Raw genomic sequence first — 19,995 nt, 5'->3', positions numbered from 1 at the left:
TAGCACCTCCTTCCCCTTCTCAAGATGGGGGTTCTCCTACAGACACCGACGACGATGAGGGGTCTTCGCGTTCTTGGCGTCCGGCTAGTTCCGTGGGCACTTTGCCTCAGGAATGCTGGATCCTAATGAAATTATCCATCCACGCTCCACAGCCTGGGCACCTGGGGGCAAGGAGGCCAAGTTTGTGGCAGGACGCCTCTGCAAGCCTATGGAGAAGGCAGCTCGGGGATGCCTCAGGGCGGAATGTCCGCGCCCCACGTTAGAGGGGAAAGTGGCCCTTACCACCCGAACTGGACTCAAAAATGGCTACTTTACTTGCGAAGTATATAAAAGACCCCCGCAAGGGAATAGACGGATCCTGGCGCTCCTGCCAGGATAAGCTCTTGGACGCCATTGCCCCAATGACGAAGATCTTGGACATGGTGGAAGAGGCAAAGGTGGCAGATTCTGTCATCTCCCCCGACGTGCTGTCCAATCGGGCGCAGAGGGCAATAGCCTTTATGGGGAATACCAACTGCGCCCTGTTGACAGAACACCGATGCTCTTTGCTCATTAGGCTCGACCCAAAATTGGGCGACTTAGCATCCTCCGAGGCAGGATCTGTGGCTCAAGGGGGCCTGTTTGGGGACCCCTTTGTGAAAGAATTGGATAAATTCATTGCCACCTTTAACTCATTAGACAAGGCCCAGTCTAATAATAAAAGAGTTTTCCAGACTCGTTTCTCCTAAGGGGCCGGTCGCAGTAGGGGCCGTGCTCCCGGCCGCGGCGGTCAGCAGACCAGTAATAGGGGACAAGACTCCGGACGAGGGCAGTACAACACCTCAGCCAATTTCAACAACTTTTACCTCACAAGTGGGCAATGCTTTCGAGGCCGCGGCGGCTTCAAGAATAACACCGGCGGTGGTTAGTCAGGAGGTAAGTGTTATCCCTGCGGAGCAAGTGCGTGTTGGGGGTCGCTTAGCGCATTTTCAGGACGCTTGGTCGCTTCTCAGGGCAGATGCCTGGGACCTAGAGAGTTTTACGACCAGCCACGGCAGGCCAAGCATTCAAATCCCATTTCTTTCTCCCCGATGCCCAGCTGATCGACGAGGTGTTCGCTCTGCTCAAGAAAGAGGCCATCTGTCGATCAGCTCTGCACCCTAATGGTTTCAGCAACATGTTTCTGGTGGAAAAGACGGACAGGGGCGGCGGCCGGTGATCAACCTCAAGGAGTTCAATGGGTGGTTGATCTACTGACATTTCAAGATGGAAGGAATCGATCTTCTGCGGGATGTTCTTACCACGGGATCGGATGGTCAGGTTGGGCCTCAAGGATGAGTACCTGGTAGTTCTGGTCCATCCTCCTCATCGACGTTTCCTCCAGTTTCTTTGGCGGGTTCAGGTATAAGAGTTCACCGCCCTTCCATTCTGACTTTCCTCAGCACCATGGTGTTTCACAAAGGTACTGCACCCGGTGGTAGAATTTCTGAGGGGTCAAGGAGTAAGGATGATTCTGTACCTAGACGACATCCTTCTCATGGCGAGGTGTCCCCAGAAGTTGATAGCACAGTTGCAGCAGACGGTATCTCTTTTGGAGAGCTTGGGTTTTGTCATCAACAAGGACAAATTGGTCCTCTCTCCGACTCAAAGTCAGGTCCTTCTCAGTTTACTCGTGGATTCCATGAATTCTTCATTGAGTTTGCCTACTCTCAAGATGGCCAAGATCCGTCACACCTTGAGACAAATCATCTCCAGGCCCCAGAATTCACTCCGTCAGATCGCTCGGGAGGTAGGTCTCCTTCCTCTTCCATCCAGGCGATCTTCCCAGGCCCTCTTCATTATCGGGCTTTGCAGCGCCTGAAAGCGCATCACCTCAGGAAGGGGCTGTCGTACGACTAGTCAGTTCCCCTGTCGGAGGATGCCAGAGAAGAGATGTCATGGTGGTTGACACATATGCAGGACTGGAATGGTCGGGCAATCTTCGGATCGACCCCAGATTTGGTAATAGAATCGGACGCCAGCAGGTCCGGTTGGGGTGCCCGTTGCGGAGAGTTCTCCACCGGCGGAGTTTGGTCGTTAGATGAATAGAAGTTGCATATAAATTGCTTAGAACTTCCAGCAGGATCATTCTCAGTCCGCTGTTGGACCAGACACCAAGCGAGCTCTTGTGTGCTGTTGAAAATGGACAACGTCTCAGCAGTCCATTACATCAATTGTCTGGGGGGTCCCCGTACCAGTGCCTTGTCAGACCTAGCAAAAGAGTTTGGGGAGTATTGCTTGGCACACCAAGTCTCGGTGACTGCAGAGTATCTCCCCAGCCAGGCCAATCAGGTGACAGATTGGCACTCGAGACATCTGAAAGATTCCAGCCTGTGGAAGCTGGATGCTATGGTCTTCAAATGGTTGAACAGCCTCTAGGGTCCGTTCTCTGTGGACCTGTTTCCGTCCCGTCTGAATCATCAGCTTCCGCGCTTCTTCAGCTGGAGGCCCGACCCTCTTGTGGAGGCCACGGACATGTTTCTCCAGGACTGGAGTCGGGAGAGGGGTTACTCCTTCCCAAAGTTTGCGATGGTGGTACGAACGGCGGCCCAGATCAGTCTTCTGAAGGCGCATGTGGTGGTGGTGACGCCATGTTGGAAGTCTCAAGTCTGGTTTCCAGTTCTTCTGGAACTTTCTTGGGATTTTCCAATCCTACTCCCCTCGCTCCCTCATCTTCTTCTGAATCCGGACGGGGAGCGTCACCACTTCATTCTCCAAGGATCTCTCCGCCTCATGGCATGGTGGCTTTCAGGAGACGCTGGTCGCTCCCGGGCCTTTCGGGACTGGCTCAAAATCTCTTCTGGGCAGACAGTACATCTAAACGCTATTGGTTCGCGTGGACTAAGTGGATGCGTTGGTGCCTTTGACGGGATCTAGATCCCGTGGTCGTAGGCGTCGTTACAGTGTTGAATTTTCTGGCAGGATTGGCTACAGATGGCCTGGCTTACAGATCTATCAATGCGATAAGATCGGCGATCTCTGCAGCTCATTGTCCGGTAGATGGTGCCCCGCTTGGGGATCATCCGTTCGTCTGTAGGCTCTTGCGAGGGATCTGTTTGTCTTTGCCTCCAGAGCCTTGTTATTAGGTCCTTTGGGACGCCAATGTGGTCCTGAACCTCTTCTTGTCCTGGCAGCCTAATAAATATCTTTCTCTGAAGGAACTTTCAGCAAAATTGGCCATTCTTTTGTGCTTAGTGTCCTGTCGCAGAGTCTTCTCCACCTCCCTTGGATGAGCAGAGGATGGGTCCTGGCACGTAGCTCCCAAGGCGCTCCTTGATGTATTCTGGGGCCTGTCCATGAAGAACTTTGTGAGCGATGGCCCTTAAACCTGGCTCGCTGTTTGACGGGGAGCCAGTGCAGCTGCTGCAGCAAAGGTGCGGCATGTGAGCGTCTTGGGAGCTTGAAAATCAACCTTGCTGCATCATTCATTATTACTTGCAGCTTGCTTAATAGCTTCTCTGGTAGTCCATTATACAGGGTGTTGCCGTAGGCCAGCCGAGACACAATATTAGCAGACACCACCATTCGCAGGGTTGGAAATCATAGGAGAGGTGCCAGTTTCCTCAGTTGTCTCATCAGGCCCACACAGGTCCCAACCACGGTGGACACTTGGTTAGACAGGGTGAGCTTGGCATCTAATTTGATGCCTAAGCTCTTTACAACCGGCACTGGTGTGGGTGTGGCACCTAACTCTTGTGGCCAGAACAGGTTAGTCCAAGGGCTACTTCCCGTGGTAATAGCTAGAACCTCTGTTTTGTCAGGATGTTCTTTAAGCGAGTTGGCCGTCATCCAGTTGACTGTGTATCAGAGAATACTTTGTACACACGAATGGGCTTGAGAGGAAATGTCGATGTTAAGGATCAATTAGGTGTCATCCGCATAGTTGAACACCTAACAGTCCATTCGGGCCAGAGCTGCCACCAGTGGTTGGAGATAGATGTTGAAAAGCAGATGGGACAGCACCGAGCCTTGCGGGACTCCACAGGTCAGTGCCGCTTTGTTGGACACCTGGTCTGCTAGTTGGATTCTTTGTGTCAGGTCTGTCATAAAGGAGGAGATCCATTGATTCACCACCCCACAGATACCCATATCATGAATGCAGGCCAGTAGTTGGGCATGATTCACCGAGTATAACGTGGCTGTGAGGCCTAGCAGAAATAAGGCACAAGGCTTCTTCCTGTCGGCCGTATGCCTGAGCTCATACAACACCAATAGCATCACCAACTCTGTGCTATGGTGGGCCCTAAAGCCTGCCGTACCCGGAGTAACTGCTGTTTCTTGATGAATAATGAGAAGGTTCTAAGAGCGTGTTGTTCAATTATTCTGGCCAGAAAGGGGAGCTGTGATATGGCTGATAGTTCTTCAGGTTGGCAACATCTGCCCCAGCTTTTTTCAGCAGAGGTGTTACCCTGGCTTCTTAGAAGTTAAGTGGGACCCTCCCAGTTGTCAGAGATTGATCAATCAGGGACAGAATGTCTCTCTCCATCACTAGGTGTGCCATTTTGAACACCATCGGTGGGCAGCGGTCCGCTGACGACTCTGACTTACCTGTAGTCATGGAGTTTCGGTCTAGCATCGGAAAGGTGGAGAGTAGCACCTTGCTGTGGTAGCATTGCAGTGCTTCCACAACCACAAGGTTTTGACTGGTGTGGGTGGTATTAATGTAAATTAAAATTTCCCTGACATTGTGTAAGAGAAAGGTCTGGAACCTATCACAGTCTTCTAGGCTGGCAATTGCTTTCAGCTCCTGTTTTTGATTTAGTTCCTTCAATACTCTTAAATGTTTCCTTCGCTTCCCTAATCCTGGCCTCGTAGTACGTGTTCTTTCTTGCAAAGATGGATTTTTTCTGTATATGGCTGACATGGCTTTATAGTCCTCGAGTGCTTCTGGGCCGTATGATTTATGCCACTGTCTTTCGTGTTGGCGTATGGTTTGTTTCCTTCTCCTTAGTTCCTCGGTGAACCAGGAATCCCCCTTACCCTTGTTCCTCACCCTTTCTTCCGGGCAGGTGCCACCTTATTGACGGCATCTCTCAGCCAGTTAATAAGAAGCTCACTTTCCTGATCAAGGTCAACAGGTTGTATCCTCCTAGGAGGTTCCCTCTCAAAGCTTCCCCTAGGCTGCCTGCCTCAATTTTGCTCCACCTTCGTACTACCACCCATTTCGGGGGTGGTTGCGTGGGTCGCCTAGCCAGTGGGACCAAGAAGCTGATCAGACAGTGGTTTGACCAGCTGCATGGTCTGATGTCTGTCAGACTGGCCCAAATGAGATCTCGGTGGTGTCCCATACTGTGGGTCGGGAACTCCACAAGTTGTTGTAGCCCAATTTTGTGGTCATGGCCTACTCCAGCTGGCTGGCCTGTAGCTCTCTAGGCATCTGGTCCCAGTGGTAGTTGAAATCCCCCACCACCAGGAGTTGTTGATACTGACCATTTCAATGAATAGCTCGTTGAGCAGGGGGCCCGATGGGTTGGGTGGGAGCGGGAGATTGTTGCACCACAATTTTTGTCAAGCAGGAAGATTTGGAGCTTATTTTTGCCCCTAAAACATCTGCGCCATCTAGGCTCTTTGCAACATGCCCTCCTACTACTAGCTGCTTGTTGTAAAACAGTGTTATACCCCTCCCCCCTCTTTTCCCGTTGCACCTGTTATACGTCAAGACATCATAGTCCATGGGAAGGGCTGCTACAATATCTGGCCCTGAACCTTCTTCAATGGGTTTCTGTAACTGCTATGATGTCTGGGGCTTCATCATGTATGAGCGAGAAGACTTCTAGATTATGTTTCTGGAGGGATTGGGCATTTAGTACTATTGCCCTTAATCCCCAAGGGGGTGGGTGGGTGGATGGGGGTTAATGTATTACTTTATAAACCGGTGAAGGGACGTCCATGTAGAAGCTTGGCAGTGGTAGCAACCTTCCCTCTGGTAGCTTGAGGGCTTAACCCTTCTAGAGGTTGCTTCTTGGCTACATAAAATAATCCAAAAGATAGATGGTTTTCTTTTGCAACGCTTTCTACCCTTTTTATGACTAAGAAGCCCAGCTGATCGGTCAAACCATCATGCACACTTGGCATGTTCTTCATTGGGCCGTGTTGCACAGCCCCTTGGAGAACATGCCTAGCCTCCCAGGCACTGCCTGAGTGGCCAAACAGGCTGCTCAGACCAATCACGAAGGTTGGGTGCTTCCGGTGTCAGTAGACGGAGGAGAGGAGTGCAGTGGCGAAGGTAAGTTTATTTTTTAAGCTTTGCATTCAAGGGTTGGATGTTATGGGGGTGGGGTGGGGTGTGGAAGATGGGTGGGGAGGGGGGACTAAGCAACAAACTTTACTGAAAGCCTGCATTTACTGTTTTGGTGGATGGAAGCCTGGCAGCCAAGATGACATTAATCACTTCAGGAGAAAGATTAAAAGCAATGAACTGCTACTGTTCAATCTCCAGCCAAGGAGGTGCAGATTGTGCAGGCTTGGATCCAGGACCAGCCCTGCTGCTCCAAAAGGGGCAGCAGGATCAGAGGACAAATGCTCATTGTAATGAAATGATATTAGGTACTTTGGTACCTGGGGTATATAAGTTAGAAGGGTACCTCATGCCTTTCAGCTCTGGTTCTGCCACCCTGGAGGTCCCCCATGCAAAACGAGACCCCTAGTTCTCCACTGCAGACTGATAGAACAGTTGTACACTGCTAGACTGCATTTAGCATAGAAAGCAATGGTAAAGCCACAACTTCCACTGTACATCTGGGTAAGTCACCACTTTAGAAGAACTACTGAGTCCTAAGGCAGGGTGCAACATATGACACGGGTAGGACATGTATAGGAAGCTGGCTCAGTCTATACTACACCAAAGTAAGGTATTAGTGTGCACAGAGTTCAGTGGGTCCCCAGAGGCTTCACACAGGCTAAAGTAGATAATACTAAAGCTCTCTTTTGTGGTAGTGTGGGTGAGCAGTTAGAATTATCAGAGGTGTAGGTAGCTGGCTCTGTATATACTATACTAAAGTAAGGTATAGTGTGCACTGAGTCCAGTGGAACCCCAATGGTAGGCAGAGGTAAAAGTAGATAATACCATACTCTCTATTTGTGGTAGTGTGGGCGAGCAGCAAGGCTTTATCAGAGGGTAGTTTTAAGCATTTATTGAAAACACTCAGGCAAGAAATGATGTCACACACTAAAAGACTGAACTCAGACCAATTTTGTTTGAATAAAAATATTATTTAGTTATTTTATTTCTAGAACCAAGCTGGGCCAGGTGCAGGTAAGTGAAATAATACTTTGCAGGTATATTGCTGTTGAAATACAATTGAAATGCAGTTGTATGCAATTGGATTTGTTACAGGTTAAGTCATTTGTTTGTTAATCAGTTTAAATTACTCATGCCACTCTTTTATGTGCCATTCTACTCTATGCCACTGCATTTTACTACAGTCTTCTCTGCAAACTGAATTGTGCGGCACTGAACTTAATGCCACTCTACTCTGCACTACTGTACCCTACGGCACTGCATGCTACGCCAATCTACACTACTGCACTCTACGCCACTTTATTCTACTCTGCGCCACTTTAATCTACACCACTGCCCTCTGCACCACGTTATTCTACTCTAATACGCTCTATGCCTTGCACTCTAAGCCACTGCACTCTACTCTGCACCACTAAGCCTTTCATCTCTCTACTGCACTCTACGCCACTACACTCAGCATCACGCCACTCTAATCTATTCTGCACCACTGCACTCTAAACCACTCTACTTTACAGCACTGCACTCTACACTTCTGCATTCTACACTGCAACACTCCACTCTACCCTTAACCACTCCACTCTATGCCACTACACTCTACTCCGAAACAATGTACTCTACACCACTGTGCTTTATGCCACTGCACTATACACCACTGTAATCTACTCTGCAACAGTTGTACTATCTACACATCTTTTTGCCTGTTATAACCTAACCAGGGACAATGTCATTTGGGTCAGGGGGGAGGAGGGTGTTTAAATCTACAAAGGTCAGAGCACATTGCAGTATCCCAGTCTTAGAGTTCAAGTTTGCAAAAAGGAGAGTCCCAAAAAAAGAAAATGACAAAACTGAGGGTAATCATCCTTAAAAGTGTCACTTTGCAACATACATGTAAACATGACTAGCAGTGACAAATCGTCTTAATTAACACTAGTGATCACTCCAAAAAGACCAGACACAATTGTGTCAAATACTCCCACACTGCAACATCTAATGTGCAGTGATGTTTGTCATACTATGTTCATCGTATATCCCAGTAAACAGAATACAATCAATTAATCTTTAAAGGTGTTTTACATGCTCCATTGCCTCTTTTGTGGCACATGCAAAGAGGCATTCATATATTAAAGTATAAATACAACAACCTAACACTGCAACCATAACATAACACAGCGAACACCCTTGTATTAGAGAGTAACAGACCACAAATCACCCACCCTGGGCTAAACTTCTGGGACTCACCAAACCACAAGCCATCGCACAGCACACTAGATACCATTATATTAGTGGATAGAATAGCTATGGACCAACACAGTGCATCTAACAACAATGGAGTAACACAATGCTAGATACCCTTGTCCATTAAGTTTTGTAAAATCTGGAGTGGTTGGTTGACTTATTACTCCCTAGATTTCTGAATGATGTTGGCAATTAATGCCTAGCAGTACTGTACTGTTGTGGGGATATCCGGAACTGCAAAGAATTGTTGTGGTGAACTGTAAAAAAAAAAATCCTGTGATGTCGCAAGAGGCTCTATGACCGTGGACCGGTGATGGGTGGGTGGGAGTAAGTCACTGTTTGATGTTCAAGTCGGCATATTGTTCCGTATGATGCTGAGAAAGTATCTTCATATCGACTAACACACTGTTTCCCACCGAATACAATCTCCATGGCTGTATTCCATTGCTAAAGTGACCATAGGTATCAACAGATCCCCCTACACATACTGGGACCCACAGGCAGGTATTAACACACTGGATTTCCTCAGATCCGACTGACATAAGATAACATAATGGAGCCCTGTGCAATGGGAAAATTCAACAGATCGTAACAAGACCTCAAACAACCCTCAGACTACCCAGCAACGGACTAACACACTCAATCCAGCCCACTGGTCAGGGGTAGTAGTTTGGATTTTACAAACTCCTTCAACATGGAGAAACACACTGGAAATCATGAGACATCTCCACTCCCTATGCAGCCCCCTCACACCAACCATGGAGTAACAGATCCCCATGAAATGCAGTAACACTATCAGATCATACCATATGTGCAGCAAGCTGCTCCCGTGCAGTTTCTGGCAGCCCTCCGGTTGATTTAGATCCAGATAACATACTTTCTGTCCTAAGCAGCCACTGCAAGATGTCTTCAATCTCACCATAGAAACCCTGGGCCTGCCATAGAAAAGAATGTCAAACAGAAGCAACAACGAAAAGCACAGGCTCACATACCATGAAGTTTGCATATCCACATTTTAGCGTTCATGCCTCTGTGCACATGTTTATAAGCAGAACATGTCTCAATAAATGTGTGTGTACTGTTATAATCAAGAATGAGCCTAAGACAGCATAGCTAAAAGAATGCATAAGTTATACATGAGTTTGTGCTTTGTTACTTGAGTGCGGGATTCGGTTTTCATGTTAAATATCTCCACGAATGAGGCTTATGATGCAATTGGTGCAGAATAGGGCCCCATGAGCTAATTCACACAGAAGGGAACACCTGTGGCAGCTTTTACACATCCAGGGCCTCCTATTTCATAACAAGTGATTTTACCACCATTGGAAGATGCAAGTTACAGGTTATTACGCAAGTGTAGAAAATACTTATGGAAAACATTTGATGTAAAAAATTTGATTGGCTTCTGCACAGAAGTACATGTGATTGCATGTAATCTGACAACATGTGTTTGGAGCTTCCACTTTTCAGATGGGACACAGCTATGCAAATATTTGAGAAGTGTACAATAGGTCACCTGTGGTCTGTACTAGTAAATAAATGGTCATAAATTCCTAAAGCGTTTGACTATTCTCCTCTAGTGTGCAACAGTACATGACCGGCATTGTTTTTCAGACTGATTGATCGGCCTACCGTGCCTGAAAGCAGTACACGGCTTTCAGTACCTGTTGTAAAGCCAGTTCCAGCTGTTGTTCCCTCTCCTCTGTTTTCTGCAGCACAGAGGTCCAGCACCGGCTGAGAGCTTGGAGTCTATTTCGCAGGCTGCTAGCATCATCTCCAGCGCTTGACTGCAGAAGCTCATTACCAGCATCACTCACGGTCTCAACTGTGTTTTGATGGGCAAGGACATCATTTTTTAACACCTGCGGGACAGCACAGAGAGGAAGGTCTCAAAATGGATCAATTCAAATGAGCACAGTCCCATACAACAAATAGATAGCAAGGGCAGCGCGGTATCAGGAATCTCTTTAAGTGAATGGATTGGACTGTGTGCCCAAGCTTTTAAAGAGTGAGCGGACAATGAAGCTAGAGGATACTGTCCTTCAGTGAAGAGATTGCACAGTGTGCGAAGGCTTACAGATAATGAATAGAATGCAAGGGCAGCACAGTGTGAGAAGACTCCTAGTCAGAGTGGATTATTTGGGAAATCTCATACATTGAATGGACTGCATTCAATCAACACTCTCCCATTTGGTGCACTGACTGCATTGTGTGAAGAGGCCATCCTGCTGGGTAGAGACGCCTTCATGAGAACCCTCAAACAATAAATGAAGATTAGCATACATTGAACATATGAAAATGATATTACAGCAAGAGGATGCTCTCATCAACTGAGTGGTGAAAGAAAAGTATGGAGTGAATAAGGTCTCATACAGTGCACAGTATAGTGTGAAAAAACTCTATATAAAACAATTGCAGGCACAGCATAGCGTGAGGGATGTCTCGTACACCTAATGGGCAGCGAGGATATGATGAGCAAGTCTGCAAAAGGGGGCATGAGGGTGCTGGGGGATTGACCAAGGACCATGTGAGAAACTGCGTGGAGGAGTGACTGACAGATAATTAATATACAAGGAGCAGCCCTCTCTGGTGTGTTCAGCTGACTCCCACAGTTAGGCAAAATCGTCAGCTTATAGCAAGTCATGCTAAAAATGACAACGTACATGATGCTTTGCAAGATCGACCTCGACGAGTTTAGGATCACTGCTGATCGGCCGCTGTGAATCCAACAGTTCTTCAGTGTGCGTCAGCCATGACATGACTTCTGCCAATGCATGTTGAAACTGCCCGAGAGCCAACAGTGCAGCCTCCAAAGTGTGCTGTAACGAAATTGGAGGAAAACGAGGTGAGAAGAAATTAACCCGCCAGCTCCAGCCCAGACACAAGGCACAGCTCGGGCTCTTACACATGCCAGTGATCCATTTATAGTACACAATGGCATTAGTCTTAATGCCTTAGCTGCTGCTTTGGCTGCAACACCATACTTCTCACCATGCCACAGACACTGCCATAGATTCACTCACAGGGAGACGCCCTACTTCTGTTCCAGACAATGTTCAGCTCCTAGAATTATGCCCCAGTTCCATTTATGTCCCCCAGACTCTACTTCCAAACCAAGTACCAGTCCTATCACAAGGAACCTATCCCAACCCGCACCCTTTTATTTACCGAGCTCTGGCTACTGCTCAAGCCCCAGGTCCACACCTCACTCAAGCAATTTAAAAACAGACAACAGCTACCACTGCAGACAACCCTAAACACTGCTCTAAGTCTATCCATTATTTGTGACAGCTTAACCAGCCTTTAGGCCTCCTCTCTTGCCTCTGCACAGTCATTACCCTATGATCAAACCTGGCCCAGGGCAAAGCCTAATCTCAGTCTTTTCATTATGCCACTGCTGCTATATCAGAGCCTACTCTGTTCCCTTCCACAGCTTTGACTACTTCGCCAGTCCCAACACAGCTTCTAATCCCAGCGCTGACCCAGATTCAGCCCATTCCCAAGAAGTAGCCAAATCATCTACCCTTGATACTATATTAAACCCACTTTTGCTCCAGTCTCTACACTGCAATTTGTTCATAGGAACTGTTCCAAAGATATCTCTTCCCTGAGCAACTTCCCCCACCTCCCCCCCTCCCAGATGTCCAATTCCCAGCTCTTACCCCAGCAGCTGTCATAGCTCTTAACCAGCCACTGATTACAGCCCAGCCTTCACCCACGTTGCTGACCCCAGTCAATAATAATTCTCAGCCTTTGTCACAGAAGCACACGTGGAACCACTGCATTGTGCTGTCACCTGTCTGTCGTTGATCTTCTCGCCCAGGTTCTCCCAAAGGTGCCTCAGTTCAGTCAGAGGCTCTTTGATGATGTCGCGATCTGTCTGGTCTGTGGCTTTCTTCAGCATCAGTTCACCCTGATGGCTGAGACGTTCCATCTCAATTTGCTGCTGGTAAACCTCCATCTTAAACTCCTAAAAAAATGAAAATGAAAAGGCAACAGGATCACTTCACAAGAACCACCAATAACCTGCTTTGTAGGATAGCCACAATCCTTGCACTAGACTAGTCCCAAGATCGGGGCTCATCTCATGCTTTATAGCTTTTCTACTTTCCATAGCTGAAGTGATGAAGCTCATTCTATGGCCATCCTTCTACCTGTTGTGTGCTAAAGTGAGGAAAGGTGAAGGCGGACAGTGCTTATGAAGACTCTAACACTAATTTATTTTCAGAGTAAGGAAACTGCCCTTTGTAAATGGCTAGTAGGTGCCTGGAGACCACTTCTGCCCTGTGACTCGCTTACCAAGTGACTGTTTCTCTCCAAGCACCAGCCACATAGCCTAAAACCTAAGCAGATCAGAGGGCAAGGATTGAAGGAATGCATCAGTATTTGTCTTTTGATTGCTAAAATTTTTCGCTTCTTACAGAGGCCTACCCATGTTGCTAAAACATGTTTAGAGGGGGTTGCTAGCTCCAGTAAAGTGAGCTATGAGGATCTCAGATAGTGCAGAATATTTTCTTCATACTGGTACATCATAATATTATGGTTGTGTAGGAAGTGGACTCTTTATGTGGTATACCAAAAAGAGGTATACTGTGCAAAACGTCCAAGTATCCCTTATGAGTGGACAGGAGCTTGCTCTAACAATCCTAAGGTGCACTTCTAGGTGGTAGTGTGGTCAAGCAGCCTTAGGCTTATCAGAGAGGAGTGTTAGACATCTGCAATACACACAGTCAATAAACGATGCACAAGACTCAATAAGGAGATCCACACCAAATTATAACTCTAATATTTCGGCACCAAGATCATCAAAATCAGGTAAGTAAATAAGTTTTTTTAAATGGCCACAGTGCAATTTCTGAAGCGGTAATGTTATCCTTTGGAGGAAAGATATACACTGCATAGAGGTGCTTCACCGCGACTTACGGGACCAATCTCGGTTAAGTATGGGCTAGGTCCAAGGAAGCACCAACAGGTCACCTCTGGCAGCACTAGGGCGGCTGGATGCAAAGGTGCTTTACAGCGAGGGGTGCCCAATGTTATCCTAGGGGATAAAAACATGTATTGCACATGGGCATTTCACAGCAACTTACAGAACCAACCACCTGAACTTAAGGGGAGTATGGGGCAAGGTCAAAGACCCCAGCAACAGGTCACCGCAGGAGGCATTGGGGAATCTAGGTGCAGAGGTGTGTTAGGGCGTCGGGTGTCCCATTCAATTTAATGGGGAACGGTCCAGTTGCAAAGAGGCTGCAAGCTGGGACTGGGGGACAAGTTAGCCTGAACCAACAAGGTGGGCTCAGATCTCACGATGCTCGAGGACACCTTTGGACCTCTTCTTCTCAGGCCAGGGCAGCCGGGTGCATAGGTGTCAGGTTTTCGTCACCGGAGACACGTGAGGTAGAGTGAGCATGCCCATAGAGGCTGCAGGCGGCGTTGGTGAGCCTACTGTAGGTAAACGCAAGGTGGGCTTTGTCTCTGGAGGGTCGGGTACCACGCTGGCACCACTGGCCAACTTCAACTTGGGCTAGGAGGCACAGGTGCAGTGGTGCTTTTCGGTGTCAGGTTGCAGCAGTCCGGAGTCCTCACAGTTCTTCTGGAGTGCCTGCAGGATGCAGGGAAGCAGCTCCTCTACTCCATGGTTGTTCCTGGGTCTATGGTGAAGGCAGGCAGTCCTTCCATGCTTTTGGGAGGCACAGCAGCTGCAGGACGAGACAACTTTAGAGCAATATGGCGGGAACGGCAGACAGGCCGGCAGAGTTGGCGCCAAGTCAGTGGCTTCTTCACAGTCCTTGCTTCTCGCTGCTCTTCAGTGTCCTTCTTTTTCTCAGATTTGCAGGAATCTCATTTCCTGGTACCAAGGGCTCCCCTAACTACTAGGTTTAGGGGCGTTAGAGGAGTGTAGGGTAGTAGCCAATGGGATACTTACCCCTTGGGTCACTTAGCCACCTATATGACCACTAAGTGTGGAAAGTGGGCATAACGCTGTTCCCAGAGTTCCTAATTCTGCCATCACAGAGATGACAGACTCTGATATTTTGCCTTCACTTCAGGCAGTCCACCTTAGGGGTGGAACTAGCCTGAAGGTGAAAACACCTTTTTGACTAATAATTTACCCACCTGTCGAGGCACCAAATGGGCAATGGAAAAAGGGGTGGTTGGCATCCTCTCCTGTGAGTGAGCCAGATTTGCATACCAAAGATAGTGGGCTCTATGAAGCCCCCTGCCTTGGAATGCTAATTCGCGGGTCATCCATTGGGAGGGGATGTAAACACCCTTTGCCCCAGCAGGCTTTGTTTCTGACCTCCTTAGAGCAAAGGTCCTCATCCCTGGGGGTCAGAAACTCATCTGTGGTGGCAGGTTGGTCAGCACCAGTCAGCCAGCTCACTAGTAGTTTGTAGGCTTTCAGGGTGCACCTCAAAGGTGTCCTCTGGATGCAGGCATTAATACATTCATCACTTGAAATCAGTGTGGGCTTATTAATACAATTTGTTTGATACCAAATATCTTTGGTTTCAGTGAAGCCATCATTTTGCTGGTGAACTCGTTATCACCAGTGTCAAGCATTTGTTACTGGCAGGAATTGAACTGACCAGCACAGGGGCATATTTGCAAATGCAGATATGTCCACACATGCAGTAAAGTGCACTCTGCCTTTGGGCTGTAAGGCTGCTGTAGGTGTAACTCACATATACTGCTTACAGTATCTGTAGGCATTGAACACAGTTATGTGTGCCATGTTGTGTTTTCACGTTTGCCTGCACCTAGAAACGCCACCTGCAATAGCATTCTGCATGAGTTAGGTGAGGGGTTCCTGAGGGTGCCACAATACATGCTGCAGCCCTTAGGGACCCTCTATGGTACCCATGTCAACTCGGGCTAGGGGGCACGAGTGGAGTGGCACCAAAGGAATTGCCAATTGAGGGAATAACTGTACAGTTTAGGAAAGAGAGATCTGGCACTGGGGACCTGGGTAGTAGGAACTCAGTGCACTTCCAGTCAACATTACATTGCATACCAGGAAAAAAGTGGAAGTGATCATATCTAAAAGGGGCACTTTCCTACAGACTGCCTAGTAGTTCTATGTAAATGCTACAGGGTATGGGGAGCAGATTGTTCAATCAGGTACCCCACAGGCGAGAGGAAGGATAAGCGACCTAGAGTTTTCCCTCTTCACATTAGGTCATTGTTGTAGGGCATAGGACTGGGAGTGGAAGGTCTTTGGAGTGTTGCTTTCTATGTATATTCACAGCCCTATCCTGTCTCTTCTTCCTAATCCTAATAAAGACCATCACAAAGAAAAACCAACCGTCCAAATACAGACCCAAAGAAGAACACACCCGCCTTTCCATCACACAGACTGCTTTGACTTTGTACCTTCATTTCATGAATCTGGTCTTTGACGGTATCAAGGTCAGTGCCCACAGGAGACATATCACACAGCTTAATTACTGCGTTATCCAGCCAGTCGAACATTGCCTGAAAACAAAACACAGGAGAGTTACTTTCCTATACGGGAAGTATGTCAGTGCCAAGGTCCCTGCTGCTTGGCCTGTATACGAGGGGGCAGCACGTGGTTCCTAAATCATGGGTTGGCCATCAGACATCAGTGATCACGCAGCATGGCCTATAAGGTCATTGGTAGCTGATCAGTTCTCGCAGCATGGCCAGCACTCCAGAGAGTAGTGGCCACTTCCTACAGGGCAGCCAGTACCACAAAGAAATTGGTGGTTCCTCCAGTATGGCTAGTGAAACAGAAGCATGTGATTGGTTCTTGGTGCCCAAACTGTTGAAAGAGGAATGCACAGTACCAGCAGGATCCGAGAAGCCAACAAGGACTACTGTCTGTAGCATACCTACTATTTTTAGGCAAGGAAACAGTACCTAAACCATTGGTTGGAGGTAGACTCTCCCTCACCTGCAGTGTGTCTTGATATTGCACGGCAGATACCATGGCTTCCTCCAGGTGATCCAGACGATCTCGCCAGGTTTTGTTGAGATTCTCCCAGGCATTATTCATCTGTGAAGGAGATAAGAAGCTTAGATCTCTAGAGAAAACGCATTTGGTATTGGTAGGTTAGTGCAGGAAGAGATCAGAATGGAGAGCAGGTGGGGCAGGGTTATATGAGATTTTCTGAAGACATTAAGGACAGGGCCCATGAAAGCCAATACAGATATCAGGCAAAGGTACATTATGGTGGAATCTGTAGGTGCTTGGAGGACACAACATGAGGAATTCTGTACAGTCACGCTGGAGAAGGCAAAGTAAATAAAAATCAGAGCAAAGAGCTGGAGGTTGAGGTAAGGGCATATGAAGACAGATACAGAGATAAGAGGAGTAAGGAAAGAGTGATTCGGGAGGAGTACAAGAAAATACACAGGCGTACCTCATCAATGCTCTTCTTCACCTCTGGTTTCTCAGTCTCTCCACAGGCAAAGATTAAGTCAGTCCCAAGGATACGAATAAATTCAAGTTCATCATGCAATCCATCGGTCTCCTCCTTAATTGCCTAGAAGGAAATATAATCAGTTAGATTTTATAGGCCTGCTTACACAATATATAGGGCAAGAAAATGAAAATGGGCTTGTGATAACAGGGGACACTTTGTCTTTGGGGCCAGAGGGGAGATGAACCAAGGCATGGCGGGACACATGGGGTGTTTGCAGGACTCAGGGCTTTTACTTAATCTAGGCCGTAGCTTCTTAAAGCACACACTGAGTGGGGAGATACCAGACCCAGGCCAGGGGCGGGAAGACCCAATGGTGTCACCAGTGCATGTAGGAGCAATACTTTCAAATGCTTTGAATTAAAAACTGCCAACTCCAATCATGCATTACTACAGAGACAGCTCTACAAGATAAAGGAAGGAAAACAGACAGAAGGCTAGTCTCGGTCTAGCTGTAACACAAAGTTTAGGGATGACTAATATTGGAACGGGAATATCCCAGTCATAGTAAACAGACATATTTCCTTGACCTGAGTGCCCGACTGCTTATTTCTGGTAACCTGACTTTTTTTCCTTGGTGTCACGCTAATGTAGCGTGTGCGCAAAGGTAAGTATGAGTAGGTTCTGGATCTGGGGGGGGGGTGCACCAAGTGTGTCCATCATTTACTAATAGCAAACTACTGTCCCTGTTGAAGGTTTAGCATGTAGAGCATTGGTGTCAGTGTACCATGCTATTCTGTCACATATAAGGGACAACTCCACACAAGTAAGTTATTCCTTTTGAATCTCAATGTGGGTGAGTTAATCCTTTATACAAACTGCAATGACTCTCCAAATGGTATTTATGTCAGTCACAATCCTCATCCTCTACTCTTGAGTCACAGGCTCACAAACAAGACTGTTCGACTGGTTATAGATTTTCCTGCCTGGGTACTCAGGAGATAAAGGGCTATGATAAACCACATGGACGAATGATTACAGAAACTTCCTTACCAGATAAATGGGAGGTTATTAAAATGTTCTCTTCCAGACAGGCAGAATGTCATGGTTCTCCCGAATGAACATGAGGCCCTGATATATTGGAATATTGAATGGAGAATTCAAATTAATCTGCTGAAGTTCTGAGAATCAAATGAGGTGACTTGAGATGAAATCCAAGTGACTTGCAATCAGGGATGTGTCAAATTACCTTATTAAATAAAGTAATTGGTTGGAAGGAAACAGACTATCTTAAGCAGTCAGAGGAGCCACTTCCCATGTAACAGGATAAGTGACATTTGAAATTCTTGTCAGTATACACACTTTTTTTAGGGTGACCACATATATGCATTCCCCGGCATGTAGAACATGATCTGGCTGAACGGAATTAATATCCACAGTCATAATTAATACACACTCCCTGAGAAAGCATGGGGAGCTTACCACCCCCTCAGCTAAGGCATGAACCCTTCAGTTGTGCTGAATATGAGAATGAGAACCTTATCCCAGTGAAAAAATGGTTAGGAAAGCTAACAAACACAATTGTGGATATAGAGAAAGGGCTCCTGTTGAGGCCAAAGGTTACTCGAATAGAGGAAATCCCCTATCTGGGGAAGGTACTGGAGACCTATGTCACCCGCTGCCTGAGCGCCTTCATCGAGATGACCAGCAGGCAGGCTTCAGACCGGCCCATTCTACGGAGGCAGTGGTGGTAGCGGTCATGGACGCATTGAGACAGGGGGCGGACAAGAACTTGGCCCAGGCATTCGTGTTGTTAGACCTTTCGGCCGCTTTTGACACGGTCGATCATGTTATCTTGATCGACCGTGTCAGAAATGCGGGTATTCAGGGCCTAGCCCTGTCTTGGATTGGGTCTTTCCTTCAACACCGCTCCCAATCGGTCCAGCTGTCCACTTTCTCTGCCCCCAAAATCTCACTTTCCTGTAGTGTCCCCAGGGTTCCGCTTTGTCCCCTCTCTTGTTAAATCTATATATGCAGCCCCTTCTAGCCTCTCTTTGTCACTCTTCTGTTACTATCTTCAACTACGCAGATGATCTGCAACTAATCTTTCCTATCGACTCTTCCCCTCTCTCTTGCTCTAATTTTCAATCTATAATGCTCACCATCTACGAGTGGATGAACTTCAGCCAGCTGAAGCTCAACCCCAGCAAGACTGAGCTGGTTTTGATCGGTGGGCTCACGAATCTTTGGAGTCCTAACTTCTGGCCCCCGGCCCTTGGTCCCCCCCCCTGCCCCGTCAACTCTGTGAAAAGCCTTGGCGTTATCATCTCTAGTGACCTATCGATGAGGCCCCAAATTAATGCTGTCACCACGGCCTGCTTCTATCACCTTCGTAGAATTGGGAAAATCCGAAGGTACTTATCCTCGGAGGCTCTCATTCTAGTCATCATGGCCCTGGTCACCTCACGTATTGATTATGCCAACTGTCTGTACGTGGGGATCCCTGCATACCACCTTCACTGGCTTCAGCTGGTATAAAACCAGGCAGCCAGACTGGTCTCTCAACAGCCTAAATACCAACATGTCACACCTTTGTTGAAAAGACTACACTGGCTCCCGGTAGCGTACCGCTGTATTTTCAAATTGGGATGCACTGTCTTTAAATCTCTATCCACTTCTGCCCCTGCCTTTATCTCTCTCAGCCTTCACCCTCATGTTCCCTCACGACACCTTAGGTCTTCTGCCCACAATCTCTTGATCACTCCCAGGTTTAAACGCAAGAAACACGGTGGCGCCTCTTTTTCTTTTCTTGCTCCTTTTACCTGGAACTCCCTTCCCCTCTCCATTCGGCTCACTCCGGACTACATCACCTTCCGCAAACTCTTGAAGACTCACTTGTTCCATCTTGCCTATGATTAGCCTCTGTCACCCTCCTGCGTCTCCTCTCCACCTGTCTCTGGGCGCCATGAAACCAATTGGTGTCCGTGCGCGGTAACAAGCATTTTTAACATAACAATACATAACAAATCCCCATACACACACTAGGACTGCTGTCTTACAATAAGAAGTGCTTAGATGAAGATGATTAATGGATTAAACTTGAACATTATTTTCAAC

At 47.5% G+C, this 19,995-nt stretch overlaps 1 protein-coding gene across 4 annotated transcripts in view; it reads right to left on the bottom strand.

Annotated features, from left to right (window-relative positions):
- Positions 1-19,995, bottom strand: part of MACF1 (microtubule actin crosslinking factor 1) — a 1,022,862-nt gene that overhangs the window by 193,337 nt on the left and 809,530 nt on the right. For all 4 annotated transcript variants that reach the window (XM_086955743.1, XM_086955745.1, XM_086955746.1 and 1 more), the window contains 7 exons: positions 16,879-17,001; positions 16,410-16,511; positions 15,869-15,970; positions 12,291-12,464; positions 11,158-11,313; positions 10,159-10,356; positions 9,301-9,429 (listed from right to left, as the gene is read on the bottom strand). In XM_086955743.1, coding sequence (XP_086811869.1) covers positions 9,301-9,429; positions 10,159-10,356; positions 11,158-11,313; positions 12,291-12,464; positions 15,869-15,970; positions 16,410-16,511; positions 16,879-17,001 — 984 coding nt within the window. The remainder of the gene's footprint in view (positions 1-9,300; positions 9,430-10,158; positions 10,357-11,157; positions 11,314-12,290; positions 12,465-15,868; positions 15,971-16,409; positions 16,512-16,878; positions 17,002-19,995) is intronic.

This window comes from Lissotriton vulgaris, chromosome 2_1 (genome assembly GCF_964263255.1).
Source record: "Lissotriton vulgaris chromosome 2_1, aLisVul1.2, whole genome shotgun sequence".
Classification (NCBI taxonomy): domain Eukaryota; kingdom Metazoa; phylum Chordata; class Amphibia; order Caudata; family Salamandridae; genus Lissotriton; species Lissotriton vulgaris.
The sequence above is the reverse complement of the archived record's forward strand: the minus strand, read 5'-3'. Positions and strand labels throughout refer to the sequence as shown.